The sequence below is a fragment of the Pteropus medius genome, unplaced genomic scaffold, assembly GCF_902729225.1.
Source record: "Pteropus medius unplaced genomic scaffold, Ma_sr-lr_union100, whole genome shotgun sequence".
Lineage (NCBI taxonomy): Eukaryota > Metazoa > Chordata > Mammalia > Chiroptera > Pteropodidae > Pteropus > Pteropus medius.
The window spans coordinates 14,124,343-14,149,043 of record NW_024349804.1 but is presented as its reverse complement, the minus strand read 5'-3'; the positions used below and the strand labels follow the sequence as shown (position 1 = coordinate 14,149,043).

General features: G+C 53.8%; 1 protein-coding gene across 1 annotated transcript in view; it reads left to right on the top strand.

Annotated features, from left to right (window-relative positions):
- The window catches only part of FAM193A (family with sequence similarity 193 member A), a 99,376-nt gene extending 78,988 nt beyond the window's left edge, over positions 1 to 20,388 (top strand). The window contains 6 exon segments of the mRNA XM_039837992.1: positions 8 to 111; positions 774 to 957; positions 1,984 to 2,208; positions 4,480 to 5,311; positions 9,952 to 10,033; positions 19,715 to 20,388. Of these exon segments, the coding sequence (XP_039693926.1) occupies positions 8 to 111; positions 774 to 957; positions 1,984 to 2,208; positions 4,480 to 5,311; positions 9,952 to 10,033; positions 19,715 to 19,808 (1,521 nt within the window). The 3' untranslated portion in view covers positions 19,809 to 20,388.
- Positions 20,389 to 24,701: the final 4,313 nt, after the last annotated feature.

The window sequence follows — 24,701 nt, the reverse complement described above, 5'->3', positions numbered from 1 at the left end:
GGCCGCGTCTCCCAGCTTCGTGGATGCCCGCAAGAGCTTCTGCCCTGCTTCTGTGGCCCCCCCGCCCCCCACCACCGACGGCTCCATGAGCGCACCTCCCAGCGTCTGCAGGTAAGCCCGGGGCTGAGGGCTGGGGCACTGGGAAATGGGGCGCTACGCACCCCGACATAGAGCGGCTGCAGGGGCTCGGCCCCCTGGTGTCCTGCGCCCAGTGTCCCAGTGAGTGCAGCAGGAAGGGCGGTGCCCCTGGGGGTGGGGGTGCTCTGGGCCAGCCTCGTTCTGCAGGGCTGGGGCACGTGGACTTCTGTGCCGACCCCACCCCACCGCTGGCCGCGTCAGGACTGGGCCTTGGATGCGTCCTGGTTGTGTGTGTTATACATTGAGCGAAGATCACAAACACTGGACAGTTGTTTCGTTTTTTAAAGACAAGTTTCTGTTACCTTCGAATTTGCCTGTTCGAAGCCACCCCAGCCACACACTCTCAGGATGAAGTGGTGGGAGGAACAGTGGCGACACTGTGTGTGCCCGAGGAGCCCCTCAGGGTGTGACCCCCTGCCCACGTGCCTGCTCGTGCCACCTCGCCCCATCACCACCCTGCTCTTCCTGTGTCCCCCAGTGTCCATGCGGGCCACGCGGCCCCTGCACCTCGCTCCCGCCTGGGACAGGGCAGGGCGGCCACTGGTCGTGAGGAGCAGAGCGTCATCGGCCACGTGCCGTGCCTGTGCCCCTCATGGGGGGGCCGCTCGTTAACAGGCCTGCGTGCTGTTTCGCAGTGACCCCGACTGCGAAGGGCACCGCTGTGAGAACGGCGTGTACGACCCGCAGCAGGACGGCGGGGACGAGAGTGCGGACGAGGACAGCTGCTCCGAGCACAGCTCCAGCACCTCCACCTCCACCAACCAGAAGGAGGGCAAGTACTGTGACTGCTGCTACTGTGAATTCTTCGGCCACGGCGGGGTAAGTGCCGGCAGCCCCGCCTGCCTCTGGGGCACAGGCGGGGCGCGGGGGTCAGGGAGTGAGAGTCACCTTGGTGTCGTGTGCGTCAGGTGCGTGTTTAAAGGAGAAATCGTAGAGTGTACAAGACCGACATGCCAGGCCGACGTCGGGCCGTGGTTGTGTTGTGTGTGAAAGTGTTTGCAGCACAGTCAGAATCCCGGTGCAGTCTGAAACTGAGCCCACATCTGGGTTGGACTCGCCCTAAAGACAGAGTGATAAACATTTGCCCAGAGACGTGGCTACGAGGATTCCGTCACGGCGTTTTTGCACGTGTTTGTGATTTTTTATTATTTTAGTGTTATTTTTCTTGCATTTGTGATTTTTTAAATAGGGGGTGGGGTCCTACTGAACACCCAGCCAGGCATTTATGGCGTCCAGACAGTTGGCAGCACATAGTGGGACGCGGGGGGCTCGTGTGGCAGGCTCCTCATGGGGGTGCGTGGATCTGAGGCTCACACACACTCGCACGCCTCTCCAGGACGGTCTTGTCTGCGCCAGCGCCAGCGCCGCCGCCTGGGCCGGCCGGCAGAGCAGGGGCGCGAGCTGCTCGCTCTCTGCTTCGGTTCCGTGTGCATTGGTGGTGCAGAACCAAGCTCAGCAGTGGGGTCGGCGGCGATTTCTTTTTCTCATTGGCGCCGTAAGGGAGACGTACAGATAGAAGAATTCTGCAGACACATTCACGGGCTTGCAAAGACAGTCACACTGTGTTCCGCACGGAGTAGCTCCATCAGCGCATGTACTTCTTTTTATTTAAAGATAGGCATTTTTGTACATAATTGTACGTACTTTACCAGAATTTTCACGGAAGTATAAGTTTTCTTTTTTCTGTCCTTTGTCTCCCTTATTTCCTTGTTTTTCGTGGTAAGCGTGTATGACTTGAGTAACAAGTAAGAAATCATTTCCAGAGGTGTCATCTGAAGTTTGTTGTATTCAAAATTGTTAAAAATGGAAGCTTAACGTGGCTGTGTGTTCCTGTGATCGTCTTAGCCTCCAGCCGCCCCGACCAGCAGGAATTACGCAGAAATGAGGGAAAAGCTTCGCCTGCGGCTGACCAAGAGGAAGGAGGAGCAGCCGAAGAAAGCGGACCCGCTCTCGGAGAGCGTGGTGGACCACCGGCGCGTGGAGGACCTGCTGCAGTTCATCAACAGCTCGGGGCCCAAGCCGGCGAGCAGCTCGCGGGCGGCCAAGCGGGCCCGGCACAAGCAGAGGAAGGTACGGTGCACGCGGTGCCAATGGTCCGTGGTGGCCTGAGCCGAGGCTGGCGAAGCCCTACAGTGGCGTTGCAGGACACAGCTTCCCCTTGTGTCCTGGCTTTGTGACTGGACCTAAAGTGAGCCTCCCAGCTCTCATTCCGGCCAGCGCGGGGGTGACAGACCCTGCCTCTCTCTGTCCTGGGGATGCAGAGGAAGTGGGGGTGGCTGTGGGCCTTTGGAGACTGGCCGCAGAATTGACTTGGATACAAGGCTGACACAGCGCCCTGGGCACAGCAGCAGCCTCTGACAGGCGTGAGTGGCGGCCCCGGGCTCTGGTCCCACAGGCGGGGGGATCAGGCCATGCCATTCCAGATGGGGGTCGGCACACGGCGTGGATGTCACCGGTGGAAGGGCGAGGTGATGGCCGTTGTGGGCAGCGCTGGGCAGTTCTCACTTCACCGCAGGAGGTGGGGTGTCACAAAAGAAGTCACCTACCAAGTTTAGGCAGGTTTGCCCAGTGCTGGCCCGTGACTGGACTTGACCTAAGGTCCAACAAGACTGTGTGTGCTGGTGGCTGAGGAACTGTGTCCCTCTCTTCCTGTCAGCGCTGCAGGTGCTGCATCTACTCTGGGCCCCCCGCCCCCGAGTTCTCCTGGAGGGCTCCCCTTAGCCCCTGTGTGGCTCCAGGATCTTCCTGGTTGCAGCCACCTCGCGTCGGGCTCCGGGGGCCAGACCTCAGCAAGCAGATCTGGACTCGCGGGGGTTGGGAATGGCTGCAGGAGTCCTCACAGTGGGACGGGTCGCTCAGAGGAGAGGCGAGGTCCCCACGTAATGACAGAGGTGTGAGAGAACGCTCCCAGGGTGGACCGCAGCTTGGCCACGTGTCCTGCAGCCTTCTACCAGGTGGCTTCGCCCTCAAGAACGCTGCTGTAGCTCAGCCCCAAGGGAGGTCCGCAGTGACTGGCAAGGCCAATGAGGGGCTTTGGGGAACTCCTGCCCCCAACAGATCTGGATTCACAGAGCCCTACAGGGCTGGAGACAGCGAGGCGGGTCCACCCAGAAGTATAGCAGCGTCAAGGGTCCCCGGGTGGCCCCGCAGGAGTCACTAGAACCTTGTAGGTTCGTTATAGTGCTTTTCAGGGGCGCTCCCCTCCCTGGACTCCTGGCCTCTGTGCCTGCGGGCGGTCTGGACCCAGACCTAATGGTGCAGCCCTATCAGGCCCGCCGTGTATCACCCTCAGCACTCGCTGCAGCCCGTGTGCTCAGTACCTAGCACCCCGTTTCATGGAGCAGCCCACACCGCTTTGTGTCTCTCCCACCAGCTGGTTTTGAACTGGAGGCAGCTCGCCGGGCTGGCTTCGCTGTGGCCTGTGCACTGGGCGCTCCCGGAGCTGCTCTCGGCGCCTTCTCCTCAGCCCACGGAGCAAGGGTTCTAAAGAAGTTTTCCTGGACTCGTCAAATATATATTTAAAAACTCGGTCGTTAGAGATTTAACATAATTTTAGATTTAAGTTTTTTAAAAAACAAATAAATTGTCTCAAAAAAACAGCTACTGAAATATTATGAAAAATGATTTAAACTTGAAAGGATCTTTAAATTTTCCCACACGAGGTATTTTCTGCCAAAGTTTCTTGCAAGCGCTGGCCTCTCTGGGCCCAGGCCCTCCCCAGGGGCTTTCACCTGCTCCCCAGACGGAGTTGGTCCCGGCACGCATCCGTGAGGTCGAGTAGACGTGAGGTCGCCCTCGGGTGGAGGGTCCTGTCCTGCCCGTTAGACAACAGCGGTGACCGTTGTCCATTTGACGTGTAACGTCGAGTACTTCAGAAAGTCATTTGCTCTGTGACAGTGAAAACAAATGCTGAGAACTTCGTTTCTCTGCCAGAGCGGGAGACGGGGAGTTGACGTTTCAGTACCCATTTCTGCACCTCCCAGTGATACACGTGTGCGTCAGCCGAGAGTCCACAGATCTGCAGCCACGTCCTGCGCAGTCCACTCACGTCGCCAGCTGTGGCGTCAGCTGGGACAGCGGGGTGGGGTGGGGCGGGAGCTTTTTAAGTGTGCCAGGTGGAGTGAGTGCTTACTGCAGCGAGGGGGGGGCTGGCCGCCGCGGAGCACATGGCGTTCGGGGCAGGGATGTTCAGTGGTAGCTCGTTGTCTGTGAGGGCGCCTCTCAGAGTTTACGTTCGAACTGTGATTCATTTCTAAATTATTTTTCTGCACGTCTTAGTTTTTAGACCGCTGTTGTCTAAAAACCGTAGTCTTCAGTCACCTTTTCTTTTCATCTGGGCAGCTGGAGGAGAAAGCTCGCCTGGAGGCCGAGGCCAGGGCGCGGGGTCACCTGCACCTTCGCGGGGAGCAGCGGCCGGAGGACGAGGACTTTGAGCGGCTGCAGGAGCTTCGGAAACTGAGAGCTGTGAAGAAGAAGAAGGAGGAGGAGGAGAGGCCGGGCCGAGAGCGCCCCAAGTCGGACAGGCTCCCCGCGGGTCCCCAGGCAGCCACCGAGTCGGGGCCCGACCCTGAAAGCCCCCACGGTGGCCCCCTGGAGCACACTGGCGAACCGGACGCCTCCCCTCACTCTCCTTCCAGACACGACCACACAGAGCCCCACACAGAGCCCGGCCCGGGGGCGCCCACGGACAGCAGGGACTCCAAGCTCCTCCCCACGAAGGAGGCCAGCGGGAGGCCGCAGGAGACGCTGTCTTTTCTCCTGGACATCATGCACCGCCACAAGGAGAGCCCGGGCCGGCAGAAGCTGAGGCAGGCCGCGAAGGCCAGCAGCGAGCCAGCAAGGAAGCCCGTGGAGCCCCCCAGAGCCTCAGAGGGCCAGCCCCGGCCCCGATCCCAGGCCGAGTCCAAGCCGAAAGCGCCCGACCTCGCTTTCCTGGTGGAGCAGAAAAGAGAGGAGCGAAAGGTCAATAGCAACAACAACAACAGGAAGCCGCTGAACCACATCAAGGAGGAGAAGCCGGCCCCGGGCCCCGTGGAGCCCGCCTCCCCGGGTGCACACCTGCAGGGTGCACACCTGCAGAATGGCAAGCTGGCGCTGGCCGACGGCCCGCAGCCCCGGGCCAAGAACAAGAGAAACAAGAAGAAGAAGGCAGACCGAGGCCACAGCTCCATCGGTAAGTGGGGGACGCAGGGAGGCCCGTCCGGCCGTGCCTCTGAGTCTGCGTCGTCGTAGGATGAGGAAGCACTTGCTGGTGACCCATCCTCACCAGCGAGGAGGGACAAGTAGCCAAAGAGCCGTTCTTGGTTTTTCTGTTATTTTGACATAATTTTAGGTTTCCCAGAAACCCGCGAAGAGTGCAGAGAAGCCTGCACGCTGCAGCCCCGGGTGGGCGCGTCGCCGTGCTCCCCTCGCCGTGGCTCTTCTGGGCAAACGAGAGAGAAGCGGCAGGCCTGGACCGCTTCCGCGTGCGCGTCCGCAGAAAGGGGACCCCTGTCACAGAGCTGAGTGCGGCGTGCCATGATGGAGGGTGCCACACGCCTCCCGCTCCCAGTGTGGGCCCGTGTCCTGCCTCTCCACGTGCTGCGTCACTGTCCTTTGTGCAGAGGAAGATCCCTTTCTTCCCCGTGACGTGGGATCCTGTCCAGGGCCGCATGGCTTGTCTCTCTGGCCCGGCCCTTAGAGTCCGTGACCTTGATGTTCCCAAAGGGGACGGTCCACCTCATTTTTGGAGTGGTTCTGCTCAGGTTCGTGAGCGGCTTGTTCACGGCCCGTCTCCGCCGTGTTTTCTGGCAGCGGCAGCGGGGCCTTCGTAGTGCGGGCCACCTGCTGGTGTCATCGCTGGTCTTGGGCTGAGGTAGCGGCCGCCCAGCCCCTCCACCGTCAGGCGAATGCCCCTGTGCCTTACGGGGAGACGAGTCTGGATTTTCATTTACCATCCCCCTGCTGGTGTCCGCGCCTGTGCCGGCCTCCCTGCCCGGCTGCGACTGCCACGTCCGGTGCGCGCCGACGCGGCGCTCTGCTGTGGGCGGCGTCCCTTCTTCCCCAGGCGGCGGCCTGCGCCGGGGAGGCCTCGCGGCTCCCAGTCCATGCCATGGACTCTCCTCCTTGCTGGGCTGTTGGCTGTGGTGCCCTCAGCATGGCCCCTCGACCCCGGCACTCTTGGGGCGCAGCTGCCGCTCTCCCCGCCCTAGCCCTGAATCAGCCGCTCCTCCAGGAGCCCCGGCTGCGTTGGTGGAGGGTTGCTCTGCGGGGCCCAGACCGGCGCTGCCAGAGCGTCCCTGCCTCTCGGCCTCGCAGGTGGCAGAGCCAGGCAGGGCGTGTGTGCGTGCCCTCACGTTTCTGTTGTTTCTGCCGTGAGGACCACGAGCCGCCCCTGATGCCTCCGCGCCCGTGCCACCCTTTTCCTGCCCACTCCCTTCTCAGACTCTGCCACCCCGCGCATGTGGCCACTCTGGTGACTCGCTCTGTCCTAGGCCGCCCTCGCCACTGTTTCTTCACAGGTCCTTTGTCTGTACCCGGAGATCATGCGGCTTTAAAGGTGGCTCGGGTTGGCTCTCCCTGGAGTGCAGGCACGTGGTCGTGCTACGGTCCCGGCAGCGAGGGCCGCTGGCTGAAATGTTCGTCTGTGTCCGTTGTTCTTCTTCTCCCGATGCTAGTTTCTCCTTCTCGTTCCCACGCACTTCCCGCAGGGGCCCCGTGGTTTCTTGTGCTTTGCTTTTTACACAGAAGGCAGCGTGACCAGAGAAGCCGTCTGGCCCTCGGCTCTGTCCGCACTTCGTGTGCTCGGGCCGTCGCCCCGCGTCGCCCCACGTCGCCCTCGCCCAGCCGCCCGGCGCTCCGCACGACGGGCCCTGTCGCGCTCGCGCACAGCCTCCCGCGCACGAGCGCTCGCCATCGCGGGCCGCGCCGCGGGCGACCCGGTTTGGCGGTGTCGGGAGGTCTCGTTAGGTAGCGCCGTAGCGTTCCCACGGGCCTGCTTCCCCCGCCCGCGCGCATCGCATGGCCTCAGGCTGCGTGCTCGTGGCTCGAGCCCGTCCGTCACTCACAGTCCATCTGCTCTGTCGTTTTCATTGCCATTTTTCTCCGATTGCTGTCGGGTCGTGTTCTTAAGAGCTGTTTCTTTATCTTCTTTCGTGAGTTTCCTATTCCTTTTTCTCATTTTCACTGGGTTTTTTTTCTTTCTATTTTTAAGAGCCCTGTGTAGACCGGAGACGTCCCCCTGCCCCCGCGTGGCGTGTGCGGGTCATTCCCGTGGGTCACAGGCTGTCCTTGGACTGGTCGTGGTGCTTTCTAGCCATCAGCAGTTCTGTTCCGTCCTGTTCGTTTTCACTCTTAGGTAGTCAGCCCGTCAGCCTTTTACTGCCTCTGGATTCTGAATTGTTAGGAAGCTTGACCCCGACAGCAAGGTCGAAGGGGCCTGTGCCCATTTCTTCCGGAGTTCGTGTGGCTTCTCGTCTCTCGTTTGACTCCCCGGTGCACTTGGAATTCATTCTTATGTGTCACGTGAGATATGGGTCCAGGTTTATGTTTTTCCAAATGGTTGGCCAGTGGTCCCCGCACCGGTCGTCAGAGGTTCACGTTGCCTCCGTGGTTCGGGGCGTGGCCTTGTGCCTCACTGAATGTCCCTGTGACTTGGGTCTGTCCTGGAACTTCCGCTCTTGTCCGCTGCGTTTATCCACGTGCCGTTACTGCAGCGATGTAGTTATTTTGGGGGCTCGGTATGTTTCGGTGACTCGGAGGGCTGTTCTCCACTCACAGCTTCTCATTTCCGGTGTCCCCGTTGGTTCTTTTGTGTTTGCTTCTTCACACGAGCTTTAGTGTCAGTGTGTGTGCCTGGCTCCCTTAAAAAAACATTTTGTTGGGAGCTCTGCTGGGATCGCATTAAATTTATTAAATAATTTAGGGAGAGTTGATGTCCTTTTAATATTGATCATCCTCCCCAAGAAAGAGGAGTGTTTTTCTGTTTGTTCAAGTCTGCTTTCGTGTAGATACCCTTTTAGGGATGTTTAAGTTTTTCTGGATTTTTCACCTTTCTTACTGAGCTTATTGCTAAGTATTTAATCTTCCTCGTTTTTAACTTGGATGGGGTGTTCTCCGCCATTGTCTCCTAACTCTGCACCGCCAAGTGCTGTAGCCACTGGTCACGTGTCACTACTGAGCACTAGAAAGGGCCAGTCGTGTCATGTTACAGCAGATTTTGAAAACCTGATATGAAACAGAAGAAGGTAAAATATCTGATTACTGATATTTTATACTGATTACTCGTTGATGTGATAATTTGGGGGATATATTTAAGTAAGATATATTACTAAAATTAGTTATACCTGTTTCTTTTTTTTCTAACGTGGTTAACTTAAATTACGTCTGTGACTCACATTGTATTTCTTGGCTAGAGCTCCTCTACCGAGGTCTTTGTATATAGGAAAGCTGTTGGTTTCTGTAATTAGCTTTCTATCGGCTCCCTGACTGGATTACGTTACTGTTTGAGTGTGGTTGATTCCTTAGGGTTTTCCAGGTAGTTTAGCACTTTTCTGCAAGTAGAGAAAGCCTTACGTGTGCTTTTCAAATTCTTACACGTCTGATTGTTCTGTCTTTTGTTGTATCTTTCTTGAGCTTGACAAAAACGTCCGCTGTTTCCATGCCGAGTAATATTCTGGCTTTAGGATATAGTGTGTTTATTTTATCACATTAGGAAAGTATCCGGTGATTCCTACCTTTCTTCGTGTTTTAGTCAGGAACGGGTGTGAATCCTGTCGGAGGCGTGCTGACGTCAGGTGTGTGTGGCGGGGCGATGAGTCGTCTAGGTCTGGGTCTTCTGCGCCCTTGTTTCTGCCCTGCCTTCCATTCGTTAATGAGCTTCCGTGTTTTCTCGCTTCTTCCGTCGCTTTGCTCCACTCGGGGTGTCCGTGTGGCTCGCCGCACATTCCTAACTGTGATATCTTCTTAGTAAATTGTTGCTTTTTATTTTTAAAAAAGTCCTTTTCGTCGTGTTTCCTTTTTCTGACTTAAATTCTGCTTTGTCCGACATGGTGACCGCTGCCCCTTCTCTGTTTCTCTCACCTGGCGGGGCGCCGTCGTCCTCCTCCTCCTCACATTGCTGGCCTTCGAGTCACCTGGCGTTAGGTCACTCTCTTAGATTCTGCAGGGACCTGAGTCCTGTGCAGCGAAAATCTTCTGTCCAGGCGAGCCAATCTTCTGCCCGTGCCGTGATCCCGCGTCGGCGGTCACCCTGTTAATCCAGCCTATGTTCAGAGAGGATCATTTTACTGGAGTGGCCTGAAAAGTCTCAGATGCCATTTCCGGGATGCCCCGGGAGCCGTCTCCCCGTAGACGTCGCCACCTGGGTCCTGAGTACAATCGTGTCCTCTTACTGTGACGGGCACTTGAAGGGACAGTGCTGTCCTCCCCATGGGCTTGCTTTATTGCAGCTTCCGTTGACAGCCGTGCTCCTGCTCCCTCCGTCCCTCCAGCAGGGATTCGGGCATCCTAGGGTTCCCAGAGTCCGCCCAAGGCGTCCCCCGTCGTGAGTCAGTGACCACCTGACTGGGGAACCAGGCCGGGCACCAGCAAATGTGTCTGTCCCAGGGCACCTGAAGCCACGGCCGCTTGCTCGGCAGCCGTGCGGGTCCGTGACCGCAGGTCAGACCTGGGTGCTCGTGGGCACGGAAGACAGATCTGCTCTCCTTTGGCCACTTGTAAAATCTCATTTTAGAAAAAATGTTTAGTTTGTGAAGTTGTCGAAGTAAGACCAGTCGCGTCTTGCTAAGGCGGCCCGGCGCGTAATCTGACCCCCTGCTTCCTTTCCTCCCACAGATGACGTTTTTCTGCCTAAAGACATTGACCTGGACAGTGTGGACATGGACGAGACGGAGAGGGAAGTGGAACATTTCAAAAGGTAAATGTTAGGGCCGTGTGCGAAATGCTGGCGCTTCGCGGTAGCCGTGCATGACTGCCCCTGGCACCGGCAGCTGTCCTAGCAGTTCCGTCCGCTTGGGCGCGCTCAGCATGCGAAGGCCGGCCACACTCGTCCCGGCCACACTCCCAGCACGCGCCCATTCCCGCCCCACCCTGGTGTGCGAAGACTAGTGAACGGCTGCGGCTGTCAGTGGCCCGGGAGCAGCGCAAAGCCCGGGAGTCCCCCCAGACCTGTGGGGTCACACCGGGCCGGGGCCACCGTCTGCGCTCCCAGTTCCCCCGGCAGACCTGATGCGTGCCGGCGCTACAGCACGCTGACGCGCCATGCTTTTCAGGAGAAAAGCGACCTTTTAGATATTCGCTCGGTGTCACTAATAAGCTTGCTTTATTAGTGCCGGGTCCATTAATCCTTTATCTACTGTGTAAGTTTTGACAAAAATATTTTTATTTTCAAACGTCTTGTTCTTTGGAAGTGCTTTGCTCTTTTTGTTTCAGATGACACAGAAACACACAAGCACAAAAGCAGCAGTTAGCTTGCAGTGCAGAAAGCCATTTGAAACACTGTAAAATTCTGAGTATCTCTGGAAACGATGTTTATCATGTAATTTACGTGTGTATGTATTTTATCTTAGCAGATGTAGTCAAGCATTTGCTAAAATTAAACATCTGTTCTAACTAGGACTCAAAGGTCACATCTGTAACATAACGAAAGGTAGCCATAAAATACAGTAAGTGTCATATTTAATTGAGGAACGTTAAAAGCTATCTCTTGAGATTTAAAAAAAATGCCTGTTATAATTTCTGTTTGTAAAGGCATAAAAAGAAACAAAGGGGAAGGAAACACGGAATTATTCTCAGATGGTGACTGTGTTTGTACAGAAATCAAAGAATCTGAATTAGTAGGACAGTTTGCCCTGAACTCTGGGGAGAAGATGATAGAATGGGGGTATTTCTTGGGTATAGGCAGAACCTTGGAGTTTAAAATCATGCATGACCTCATAAGCAGAGAATCTCAGACACCCAAGAGTTGGGGGGAAAGAAATGAAACGTCTAGAAATGAAAAATATAATTATTATAATCAAGACCTTAACAGATAGATGATAGATTAGATGCTGCTGAAGAGGGAATTACCGAACTAGAAGATATATTTTAAAAATGTACCCAGAATGCTCCAGGACACAAAGAAAATGAAAACTATGAATGAGGAGTTAAGAAACTTAGAGGAGAGACTGAGTAAGTCTGACATACATTTATTTAACTGGAGCCTCTTGTAGGAAAAAATGGAGAGACTACAGAAAAGCAATATTTAAAGAGACGGTACCTGAGGATTTTACAGAAGTAATGAGAAATACGAATCCACAAATTCCAAAGCACAACATAAGCCAATAGGATAAACAAACAAAGCTATATTCCTCACCATAGCCTATGAAACCAGAAAGCCATGGAGTGATATTTATAGCGTTGAGGGAAAGTTGTCAGTCAATAATTATGTATCCCACAAAACTATTCTTACCCAAAATAAAGAAAAAGTTGCAGGAGCTTACTACAAAGAGACCTGTATCCTTTAAGAAAAAAGGAAATTGACCTCAGAGCAGCCTGACATGCAGGAAGGAATGAGAAATAGCCTGATAAATGTAGGTAAATGCGAACAGGTTTTCTGTGGAACAGTATCGTGATAATGTCAGATTGACGTTATGTCTGAAAGACCCCACGGCATTGAACAGCAGCCGTCTACAAGCCAGGGGTGAAGCAGAGCTGAGGATCCCCAAGTCCTTTATTGTTCAGGACGTTTAACAGTCACACTTTAAGCCAAATGGGCATGATTCAGTTTCAAGAGCAAACATTGAAAGAATAGAAATAGGGTTTATAAATTGCTAATTATGAGGGAAAAGGTCAAAGCTCAGAAAGAAAGAAAGAAATACAAAGTACAGTAAGCAGACATTTTAAAAAGATGATAAGCACAGGTTCAGTTGTATCAGGACAGTAAGCAGACAAAAATAAAAGTAAATAGCTTGTCAGAGTGTGTTAACGTTTTTATATACATACACATGCATATGTGTATATATACTGTTTGTAAGAACATACTTAAAGGTGGAAATAGGAAAAAGGAAAGCTGTTGTCAGACAAAATATTTTATTTATTTGTTTATTTACTTACTTACTTACTTTTCAGTAGAAGTTTTATTAGAAAGGAAAGTCCACTTCCAGAAGTGGAAGCAGGTCTGAGCAAGAGAAGCATGGCTCAGAAGGCCAAAATATATTTTAATACAAGGAGTAAACGAAGATTGCTACCTACATAATGATAAAAGTTTCAGTTAGGAATAGAAATGTTCAATGTAAACTACTTAATGAAGTAGCCTCAAAATACAAAAAGCAGAATTGTTTGGGCTGCACAGAGACTCAGACAAAGCCCTCGTCCTGGTGGGAGGGCCCAGGCTGTCCCTGTGTGAGTAATGGCTGAGCCACCGGGTACTGGGCACCGTGGAGGTGTGGAAGCCCGCACAGCTTGACCTGCACTGACCTAGGGCGGGAGCCCTGAGGCCGGGGCCAGAGAGATGCGTCCTTGAGCACGCACGGACAGTCACAGACGTGGGCCTCAGAAAGCAAGACTCAAAAAGTCCGAAGAATGAGCACGTGTAATTTGTGTCCTCTGACCACAGCACATTTAAGTTGGAGATAAGTACATTTTTAAATCCATAAATACTTGGAAATCAAAAAGCACATAATTTTAAATAACTCTCAGGCCAACTAAGAAATCACAGTAGGCGTTTTAAAATCTGCAGAACTAAAAGATAGTGAAACCATCACATACGAAAACCTGTGGAATACAGAAAATGTTTGCTCTTGAAAGCTCTTCCTGTAAAGTCTTAAATGCTAGAGTTAAGTTTTTAAAAACCCGAAAATCAATGAGTGAAAGATTTCACTTGAGAAATTAGAAGAACAAAATAAACCCAAAGAAAGTAAAACAAAGGAGATGATATGTAAGAGAAATGAAATAGAAAACAAACGAAGAGGAGACCAGCGAAGCCAAAGTTTGACTCTTTAGAAACACTAACTAGATAGATGAATGTTCAAGACACTGGTCAAGAAATAGAAAGAGACACACACAAAAATACCATAATTAGATGGATGAGGAAATGCGGTGTTGATAGTTGTCATAGTTGGATGATGGCTGTGTTCTCGTCACCACACGCCATTCTGGGCATGTTTGAGGTTTTCTGTAATAAAATTTCTTTAATTTTGTGAACGTGTGAGTAAAAGGAAGACATAACTACAGACACGATAGAGATTAAAATACGATAAGAGAACACTGGAAACAAACCTCACTGTAATTAATTTTAAAGCTTAAATAAAATAAAAAATCAGTCTTTCGATTAAAATAAAGTCTGAATGGCCCAGTACCAGTTAAAGCAGTAACTAACTCCCAAGACTTCTCAGTAAAAAAACTACATTCTGACAGGTTTATAGAGAATTCTCCTGAAATTTCAAAGAACAGATTATCCAGTCTTACACAGATTCTGACAGAACTGAAACGAGAGACAAGGGAGCATGAGAGGTGCTCCCCACTTTGTCTCACGAGAAAACTAAAGTTTTGATACCTAATCTACCAAACACAATACCAAAAAAAGAGAAAAGTTACAGCTTCGTTTCACTCATGAATATTAGGTGTAAAAAAATCATCAAGAGAATATTCACATTCCATATCCAACAGTGTATTTTCAAAAGCAGTGTATAACCAAATTGGGTTGTCACAAGAAAGAATGCAAGGCTGTCTAATACTAGGAAACCCACAAATGCTATTTGCTCCCTTTGTATATTACAGAAGAATCATATCATTTCAGTGGGTTCCGAAAAAAAAAATTGATAAAATCTTAGCACCCATTTATAATTAAAAGAAGAAAAATTATAAACTAGTAACAGAGAGAAATATCCTTAACCTGAAAAGGAGGGAGGGAGAGGAAGGTGGGGAGAGGGGGGACTGGGCGGTGGTGGGGAGAGAGAGAGAGGGAGAAGTCTACAGGGAACGTTTTCCAAAACAGGAAAGGTGCGGAAGCACACGTGGAACTCAGCGCTCACCACTTCTGTTCGGCCTCCACGTGTAGTTCCTAGGCAATAAGACAAGAAACACAGTCAGAGGATTAAGGAGTGGAAAGCCGGAAATGTAATTCCATTCTACAGGTGATTAATCATCTACACAGGAAATTACAAGGGAATATAGAGAACAGTTTATCAAGGGACTAGCCATAGGGTCAGTGGACAAAAGTTATTTATCTTTCTCTGTACCATCATTAATGCAAAAATCTGGTTTAAATAGAGCATTTGTAATAGCAACCAAATCTCTGCAGTATAAATCTAAAGTTGCACAAGACTTGTGCACAGAAGACCGTGAAACTGTACTGAAGAGCATTAAAGAGCACCTAAATCACAGAGCTCCTGTATTCACTGAGAGGAAGAGTTAATATCATAAAGCTATGGAGTTTCCCAAAACCTGTGGATTTAAACCCAAGAAGGGTTTTGTGGAACATCACAGTGTTTCCAAAACATGCTGGGATGGATACATTGTGATAGACACACAGTGCCGTGTTACACGGCAACCAGAAGGAGCTAACACAGAGCAATCTGCAGCATGGACGCATCTTCCAAGAGGAACAAGAGTCATGGAATGCAAGACTATACATAATATTCCATTTATACAAAGTTCAAATTAGGCAAAACTAAAGTGCCTTGGCGAACACAACTGCCGTTCAGACCCGCAGCTACCCTCCTGGGTGTCTGCCCACACAAAGGCTTGTACGTGAATGTTCCCGAAAGTTCTGTTTATAACAGCCCCAAACGGGGAGCATCCCAAATGTCCCCAACAGATGAACGGGGTAAACGAGCCGTGCTCTCCATCCCGCGGACACCAGCACCGAAGCACCGCAGTGTGCCCAGGGCCGGGACAGCAAGGAGACACGAGGGCTCCGCGGCCACGTTCTGGGTCTCCACTGACGCCACGGTTCCCTGGCCCCACAGCTTTTCAGCCTGTGAGCGCACACTAGCTGCAGTTTGTTGTACACAGATTACACCTAAATAAAGTATATTTCAAGGAATTAAGTATATTGTTCAGAGACACATACATAGGTGTCAAAACTACAAAGAAAAGCAAGGAAGTCATCAACATAAGAAGCTACGATGGCGATTACTTCTAAGGAGAGGAGAGGGCTGTGCCTGAAGAAGGCACGGGGCAGGGGGTCACCTGGGTGCTGGCCCTGACCCGTGGCGTGACTGACTCCGCCTTATAATTGTTCCATAAATTACACACTCGTTTCATCCACCGTTCTATCTGTGTGTTACCTTTGCCAAAACAAAAACGAAACCAAAACCATAAAACGTTGTAGAAGATTGCGGGGCTCCTCCTGGGGGGACGGGAAGGGCGAGGAGGCCCTTTTTTGTTGCAAAGCCTTAGGGAGGCACAGTCGCTACAGCACGGATGTCGGTGCTCCGCAGTGTGACGGAAGACGGGTTGGCGGGTCACTGTGGAAATGAGGGCATGTTCGTAGACGGGGCTGTGAGCGTCGTCACCTGTCTGAGGAAGACTTTGAAGTTGGACCCCTCCTCACGCCAGGCCCACGGTCCGCTCCAGGCGGGCTCCGGCTTTAGCCGTCGACGGCGGCCTTACGCTTCGGAACGCAGTTGGATGGTTTTGGACCTCAGTAAGGGAGATTTCGTAAAGTACCAAACACAGAAGATTGATAAATACAGTCAGCAGTTTGCCTTGAAGAAAGCAAGACAGAGGGCGGAAAAAAAATGGCGCAGATGACAGAGGCTCTGTTCATCCCTCCGGCGACCAAGTCAGAGTCGTGACGGAAACGAGGAGCAGCGAGGAAACATCGCCGGGGATCTAGAGGAACCAGCCATACGACGAGGCAGAAGTCCAAGACGTCACCCTGCGGCGGCGGAGGGCAGCACGGGGCGAGGACGCGGGCTGCCTGGTCCCGAGGGGCTGAGAGGGACGGAGGCTGCCGCAGCGGCAGACGCCTCTTAAAGGGGCCGCGTCCGCGAGCGGATTGTCGCGGTGACGGACCTGCTCGCTCTGAGCACCAGCGCCCGTTCGGCTGCGCGCAGGGGCCACCAGGGACTTACAGGGAGACGTTGTCGGGGTGAGGGCTGAGGCGAGACTCGCTCCGTGCAGAGGTGCAGGCGGTATCCACTGTTCCCCATTGAGCCCTCCCCGTTCCCAGTGCGGGGACACAGCGCCGCCATAGCCGTGACGTCATCAGACTGGATCACAGAGAGCGCTCCGCCCAAGAGGATTCCCTGAAACCCCGCCTCCCCCAACTCGCGGCCCCACCCAAGCCACATCCAGGTGTGTCTTCCGAGAGTCATGTGCTCCTTGCTGAGCAGCGCCTAAACTCAACACTGGAAGCAGCTGACCTTGGTTTCTGGCGTGGCCTTTTGAAGCAACTATAAGCACAACATCTGTGGATTTTGCTTACTGTATCTTAACAGGTGGCCCCGGAGGGGCAGAGGCTTGGGCTAATTTGGCCTGCAGCTGAACCCCCCTCAGGACTGTGCCACTGGACACCTGCTACACAAATCCGCACTAATAAGACCGGGAGACTTAGGAGCTTTGCTTAGTACATAGAAACAGACACGGAAAGGCAGCCAAAATGGGAAGACAAAGAAGCAGAAGCCAAATGAGAAAACAGAACAGAGATCCAGATAGAGTGGAGTCAAGAATCTAACAGATGCAGAGTTCAAATCACTGGTTATAAAGATGCTCGGTGAACTTTTGGGGAGTGTAGAGAACTTCAACGAACAGATAAAAAACATAAAAATGGAAATTATAAAAAGGAACCAGTCTGAAATGACGAACACGTTATCTGAGATGAGAAGTATATTAAATGGAATAAACAAGAGAAAAAAGAAAGTAAATAAAGAAGAGGATTACATGCCCTATCTAGAGGACAGGAAAGCCAATCGGGACACTCAGAATGGCAAGAAAAAAGATGTCGAAACTATAAAAATAATTTAAGGAGCACATGGGACATTGTTAAGGCTCCAAATATTCGTCTGATTGGCATCACTGAAGAAAATCAAGATGTCGAACAGCTGTTTGAAGAAATAATGATGGAAAACTTTTCTGACCTGGTGAAGGAAATGGACATAAAACCCCAGAAAGCTCCGAGAATTCCAAAAATCAGGGATCCAAAGAGGCCCCACACCAAGACACATCATAATTAAAATGCCAAAGATTAAATAAAATATTAAAAGCAGCAAGAGAAAAAATAATTACCTACAAGGAACACCCATGCGACTGGCAGCTGATTTCTCAGAAGAACCTGCAGGACAGAAGGGCTTGGCAAAAAATATTTGACAAGATGAAGACCCAGGATCTATAACCAGGAATAATTTATTCGGCAAAGCTATCATTTAGAGTTGAAGAACAGATAAAGAGCTTCCCAGAGAAAAATAAGCTAAAGGACTTTATCACCACCAAGCCAGTTTTACAGGAAATGTTTCTTTAAGAAGAAAAAAAATTATCAAAAAACAGGAATAAAGAATGCTAACAACTACATTCCTGTCAATAAGTACCTTAAATGGAAAAGAATTAAGTGCTCCGACCAAAAGACAGAGTGGCTGAAAGGATAAGGAAACAAGACCCCTACATATGAAAAGGGGATGGAAAAAGATCCTGCTTTGCTGGACCTAGAAAGTGTTTAAGTCAGAGAAAGACAAACACTACATGATTTCACTTAAATGCGGAATCTAAGGAAAAGAACAAACTAATCAAAAATAGACTCACAAATATAGTGGATAGTTTGGTGATGGACAAAAGGGAGGGAGCTTTGGGGGGCTGGGAGAATGGGGTGAAGGGTTAAAGAAGTACAAATGAGTAGCTGATGGATGGTCAGGGGGATGGGGAGCACGGCATAGTGGATGCAGTCAGCATTAATACACTGGCTAAGGGGAGGGTCAGGGGAAGGAGGCAGCAGTTGGGGGGATCGTTTTATGAACTACATAGATGTCTAACCAATGCACTGTATACTTGAAACTAAATTAAAAGATTTAAAAAAAAAGCAAAAGCGAGGCAGCATTTGCAACACATCACAGAGGATCAGGATCAAGATGTGCGAAGAAATATTACAGACCTGTAAGGAAAAGGCCCGTCGACAGATGTGGGAACGGAACGGTGGGCATCACAGAAACTGCCATGAGGCCTTCGGCCTGACTGGCCGCCGGGGAGCAGATGCGGCCCGGTCACCCGCGGGAAGGCAGGGAGCAGTGTCCCCACGGCTCCTGGGTGCACAGATTGCTCATCCCCACGGAACAGCCCCGCAGCTGCACGTGCGCCCCAGGGGCGGAAGGGCCGCATCCGTCCGTCCGCCCTGCGCACTCTGCTCTTAAGGCCACAGGAGTGACCGCCGCCTGGGGGTGGGGGCGGGGGCCATGCACAGACGCTGAGTGCAGAAGCCACAGGAGGCTGTGTGGCCTGGTCCCTCCAGTGCAGGGGTGAGCACACACAGCCCCCCGTGGAGGCCACACCCAGGATGATGGCTCCAGGAAGAGACGGCAGTACCCCACATTAGCGTGTTGGGTTCCTGACCTGGGGCTTTTGGGTTGTGTCCGGGTGCCGCCACACGTGCGCTGGGCGTGGGTGGTCCACAGGCCTGCGGGCGGTGGTGCGGGCTCCGCGGGCTGGAGCCGGGGGTGGGAGCAGGCAGAGCCGGGGCACGCGGGGCCTTCGTGCCCTGTGCTGTGGGATCTGCGGGACGCTCGCTCTGGTCGGGTTCGAGTTGTTCCTTGAGGGGCGGGGGCGGGGGCGGCTGTGCCTCTGAGCTTTGGCCTCTGCGTGGGGAGCAGGTGGGGCACACGCGACCCGGCAGATGTCAGGAGGCTGTTGCCAGCGGTGAGGAGAGACAGTAGAGGCAGAAGTGGTAGCTTCCAGGAGGTTCCCAAGGTGACATTGCTGGGACTCGGGGAAAGAGAACGGGGCTCTGGGAGCTGGCGCAGCCCTTCCCTCCACCGGGACGCACGCGGTCGGAGTGTCACCGCCGCGGGCAGACACGGTTTCATCTAGGGCGAGCAACAACTGTAACCATTTTCGGGTTTAATTCAAATTTCTGCCACCCAAATTAGAGCTGAGATGGCGAGCACTTCAGCCGTCACGAAGGTCCAGGTTCCTGCAGGAAAGTTTCTCTCCTTCATTTAACAAAAACTGCGTTGTCGCCTGTGGTTTTTCATATGCTGCTTAGCGTGTAGTTTGTGCTCCAGAGCTGGATGGCGAGGCTGCCTCCGCCTGCAGCCATTCCTGCGTGCTGTCCCCTGGGGACGGCGGAGGGACAGGCATGCGTTACTGTCGCACCGTGGAAACCTGGGTGTGGCACAGCGGGGGCAGGCCGGCTTCTCCCGGGCTCAGCGCGTTGGAAGGGCGGACAGGTGGCCGCAGAGCCCGGCGGGGTGGCCAGGCTCCAGGTCCTCCGCCAGGCTCACCACACATTCCTCGGGGACTTCCCCCGGTGCGAGTTGATAGAGGTTGGCAAAGCGCCAGTAAACATTCTGGGCGCCAGTTAGCATCCTGAGGGCGGGGGCCCAGGACAGCCATGCACTGAGCTCCCGGGGGGGACACCGGCTGGAGAGGCACGTGTCCTCCTGTGACCGTCAGGCTTCTTGTCTTCCAGATTCTGCTTGGATTCCGCCAGACAGACCCGGCAAAGACTGTCCATCAACTGGTCCAATTTTAGCTTGAAGAAAGCCACCTTTGCTGCCCACTGAACCAGGGCCACCCGGAGAGGGACGCGCGGGTGGGGTCCAGGCCCCGGTGCTGCCGTGCTCGCCCAGGCTGTGCCGGGTGGGCCGCCGCCCCCAAGACCCCCCGACGGAGGACGCGCCGTCCGCTCTGCGCAGTCTGTGAGCCCGCCTCGGCCGGCGGACCGCCGCGCCCCCCACCGCGCCCGGGACGAGTGCAGCATCCACGTGGCTCCGTCGCCTCTGCATCTCGCCCTGTCCTGTCATCTGTCCCTGCCCGCCGGGCCGTCGCCGCCGCTCAGCTCCCACCCGAGGCGTGCGGGGGGCGGGCGGGCGCTATCCGTTCTCCACAATCTACTGGTTAAGAGTGTACACGTCGCGCTGTTTGTGTCTGACCCCCCGACTTGTAGCCAGCTGTGTAAGACCCCTTTGCAGAATGAGAAAGTTCAAAAACAAAACCCACCCAGTACTCACACCATCAAGTCTGTTAGAGAGTGTCCGACTGTATTAACACGGAGGCCGCCTGGCTACTTTTTTAACATATTGTTAAGTAATATTAAAATCATGTCTTTCTTTTTGAAAGATGGAATACATTAGTACAGCAGAACACCTTGTCTGGTCGCTTTCTGCTGGGGCCGATGGAAGTGTGGGGCGGGGTGAGCGGTGGCTGTCCCCACCGCAGGGCCTGGGCCACCAGCCCTGGAGCATCTCCTGGGTCGGCCCAGCGGGTGGCGGAGGGTTCCTGGTGCCCTCCCGTCCTCCACGCAGCAGTTCCCCAGGGCCCGGGCCCAGGACAGTTCAGCGGATGCGCAGGGTTTGGTGGAGAAGCGGTAAGTGCTCAGGGCGGGGAGGCCTGGGGACCGGGGCGCTGCATGCAAGCCTGCAGGCCGAGGGGAGGAGGGTCGGCAGGATGGGGGGTACGTGTGGCCTTGGGGATAGGTACTCATCAATTTAGGGGGTTGCGATCTCTGCTAGAACAGCGAAAGATCCTGAAAGCCTGCTTGATGCTGAGTGTGGGGACCCCGCCAGCAGTGTTCGGCCCTCGGTGCCCGCCCAGGGGCAGCGTGCAGCACCCCACCTCCTGCCTGCGCTCCGGCTCTGGGGCCCGCGCCGCCGTAGCTAACCCCAGCCCCCAGCCGCACGAGACTCTGCTCCCTGCAGCCCGTCTTGTGAGGAGGGGAGCCCGGCCCAAGCTCTTGGTGAGGTGCCTCAGCCTCGGAGCTGGCAGCTGGGTCCTGGGGCTCCCTGTGGACGAGGCGCTGGCCAGGATGGGGTTGAGGTCTCAGGCGTTGGTGTGAGCACTGGGAGAGGAGCTGCCTGTCAGGCTGCGGGGGTGAGAGGCTGCTGAATGCGGCATTGAGGTTACTGTTCTGAAAAAACAGAGTAATCCCACAGAATGGCGTCTGAGCCCCGGAGCCTGATGTCGAGGGTCAAGGTTGGGGAGGATGCGGGCAGCCCAGGGGCGCGGGACAGGCAGACTGACCAAGGCGGGGCCGCCGTGGTCGACAGGTCGGGGACTGGCTCCATCACTGACCTGGCCTCCACCAGGACGCCATGGGAGCTGGTTTGCGGGGGCGCGGGGGTGGGCGCCAGAGCACGGTGGGCCCAGAGCCGAGCTCGTGTCTTCCCAGGTGGGAGAGCTGCACGTCCCTGTGCCAGCGGGTGACCCAGCGACACGAGAAGCTGAGGCTGGGCTGGCCCGTGCCAGGAGCGGGGTCCTCGAGAAGGGCCGACCCCGACGCAGGCCCCCAGGACTCTGGGCCCGGGGCAGGGCCTCGTCTACTTCTGGCTGAAGCAGGGTCTGGACGGTGAGATGCGGGGCTGGGCCGGGGCTGGCGGGAGCGGGTGGGGGTGCCCATGGGGGAGTCCTGCTCTCCCCTGGGCCTGGGCCTCGCCCACTGGCCATGCTGCCCGCCCGGGCCCAGAGGACCCTGCCCAGCCTTGTCTCCTCACAGAGTCGAGGCTGTGCTGGGAGCTAGTCTCACCCCTGGGTCTTTCTCCTCATCTGTCCCGTGTGGCCACGTTGGTGCTAAGAGGGTCCCAGCTGTGATACGACCAGGGCCTGTCAGCTGTGAGTGGGAAGGGGAGCCCCAGTTGCCCCACACTGAGCACCTGCTCCCCCACCCCCCGCAGCCCTGCCCCACCCAGCACTGTTCCAGGTCTGCGAGCTCAGCCCTCAGACCTCCCAGCCTTGCTCCCGGGGGAGCATCCTGCCCTGCTGTCTGGAAATGCCACCGTCCTGCGCGACCAGATCCTGCGGGACTCGGCCTGGCACTCCTTCGGGTCTTTCTTCCAGGGGCATCACTTTGCCGCTTCCAGTTCTCAGGAACAAGAGAGAGGGTGGATTTGGGCCCAGGGGACTCAGGACCGAGAGGAAGGCTGAAGGAGGGTGGGGTCGAGGGGGACAGGGGCTCCTGGGGTCCCCCTCCCATGGCTGTGGACGCAAACCGGGCCCTCACAGAGTCGTTACAATGACAGATGTAACGACTGAGGGACGTCCAGCTCCAGTACCAGTCCTCAGAGGGGTGTAGGCTGGAAGGGGTGCCCAGGGGGTCCCTCAGATTCCTGACAAGGTCACTCGCCCACCCAGGCCAGTCCCTGGGGGGGCCTCACGCAGGCCAGTTTGAGTCCCCGCTTCACGTGGCAGTGTGATTGTGAGGTGCAGTAGCTAGAAAAGAAGCAGACACAGAACGTTCTGTTGAACTTGGCCACGTGCCCGCGCCGTTAAAATCCAAGCCGTTCACGTGAGTGTTATGGAACCAAAAAGGACTGACATTTCTTAATTTCATCAATATGATTTTTAAAACAAAGACCCCACGATTTACACTGTTTCACTGTTTAAATGCAAATACAGCCTGTCACACAGAATGACAGTTGACGTAACTTAGGTTCAGGCTCTTCATCCAGACGGTCCCAGGCAGTCTGGGTCGGATCCACCGGGAAACCTCAGAACAGGTGTCAGTACGAGAACGCCAGCCGGGTCTGCAGTAAGGGACGCACTGGACACAGCGCGTGGGCGCGTGCCTAGCGTCCCTCATTGGTACCTGGCACCTGAGGGGTCACCTGCTGCCGAAAGGGTCACACTCAGCTGTGAATCCAGGACATGCTTAAACAGTGTTTGCAGGGTGGAGTGGGGCTGCGCGGGGTCCCAGCTTCCTGCCCGGGGGCGGTTTTTTGGTTTTGTTTTTTATTTTGTTTTTGGGTTTTTTTTGTTTGTTTGTTTTTTGCAGCTTCAGCCTGTTTACGGAGACCCTCTAATTTGGAGGCCCACGTTGCCGTGTGAGAAGTTCAGCTATCCTGAAGTGCCACCTGCAAGAAAGTCCAGGCCATGTGTGGAGATCGTTCTTAATTTTTTTTTCTTTTTGCTCAGTTAGCAGGGTTTTTAAAAAATTATTTTGTTTACATCCCCCAACGCCCTCCCTTTGGCAGTCATCAGTTCATCCTTCGTATCTGAGTTTATTTCTATTTTGTCGGTCCGTTAATTTTGTTATTTACATTCTGAGTGCGTGAGATCACATGGTATTTGTCCTCCTCTGACTTATTTCACTCAGTGTAATAGTCTCTAGGTCCATCCGTTGTCCCAAGTGGTAAGATTTCTCTTTCGTGGCTGAGCAATATTCCATAGCATACATGCACCACCTCTTCTATATCCACTCACCCTGTGGACACCCAGGGCGCTTCCAATCTTGGCTGTTGTAAGTCATGCTGCAGAGAACATGGGTGTGAACGTCTTCTCAGATTGTTTTAGTTTTCTTCAGGTAAACACCCAGAGGTGCAGTTGCTCCTGGGTCCCGTGGTAGTTCTATTTTTTAAGTTTTTGAGGCACCTTCACACTGTGTGCCACACTGGCTGCACCAGTTTGCAGCCCCACCAGCAGGGCATGAGAATCCCTTTTCTCCGCGTCCTCGTCAGCACTTGCTTGTTTTTGTTGATTTTTTCATGATGGTCCTTCTGATAGATGTGAGGTGAGGTCTCATTGTGGTTTTGGTTTGCATTTCTCTGAGGATTAGTGATGTCGAGCATCTTTTCATCTGTCTGTTGGCCATCTGTATGTCCTCTTTGGAGAAAGTTCTGTTCAGGTCCTCTGCCATTTTTCAGCCATATTATTTGGTTTAGTGGCATCGTATGAGTTCCTTGTGTCAGGTGTATCATTTGCAGATTCCCTCTCCTATTTACTAGGTAGTTTTTTCGTTGGTGGTTTCCTCTGCTATACAGAACTTTTTAGTTTGATGTGGTCCCATTGTTTGTTTTTTCTTCTGTCTCCCTTGCCTGAGGAGACACATCCAAAAACATATTGCTAAGAGCAGTGTCAGAGTTCACTGCCTGTGTCTCCTTCTGGGAGTTTTATGGTTTCAGGTCTTACGTTTAAGTCGTTACTCCCATTTCGAGTTTGTTTTTTGTATGGCGTAAGGAGGTTTCATTTTTTTGCACACGTCTGTCCAGTTTTCCCAACACCGTTCGTTGAATAGACGTCTTTCCCCCATTGTGTGTTCTCGCCTCCTTCGGCATAGATGAAGTGACCACGTCAGTGCAGGTTTATTTCTGTGCTGTTCTGTTCCACGGACTCACGTGTCTGCTTTTATGCGAGCACCGTGCTGTTTTGATCATGGCAGCTTTGCAGTACGGTCTGAGATCGGGGCGCCCGATGCCTCCCACTTGGTTCTTTCTCAGGATTTTTTTGGCCGTTCAGGGTTTTTTGTGGTTCCGTGTGGGAAGGCAGTGCCAGGCCCCGGCTCTGAGAAGAGGAACACACAGGGCCCAGCAGGGTTGCCGGTGGAGGGAGCGGAGACCGTCCCTGGGGAAGCCGGAGTGGCTGGGAACCCATGAGGCCGAGCTCCTGGCAGGACGGGGCCACGCGGGGCGCCGGAGATGTGCACAGAGGCCCTTCTTGTCGGCTGCTCAGTGCACGTGGGAGTAAAA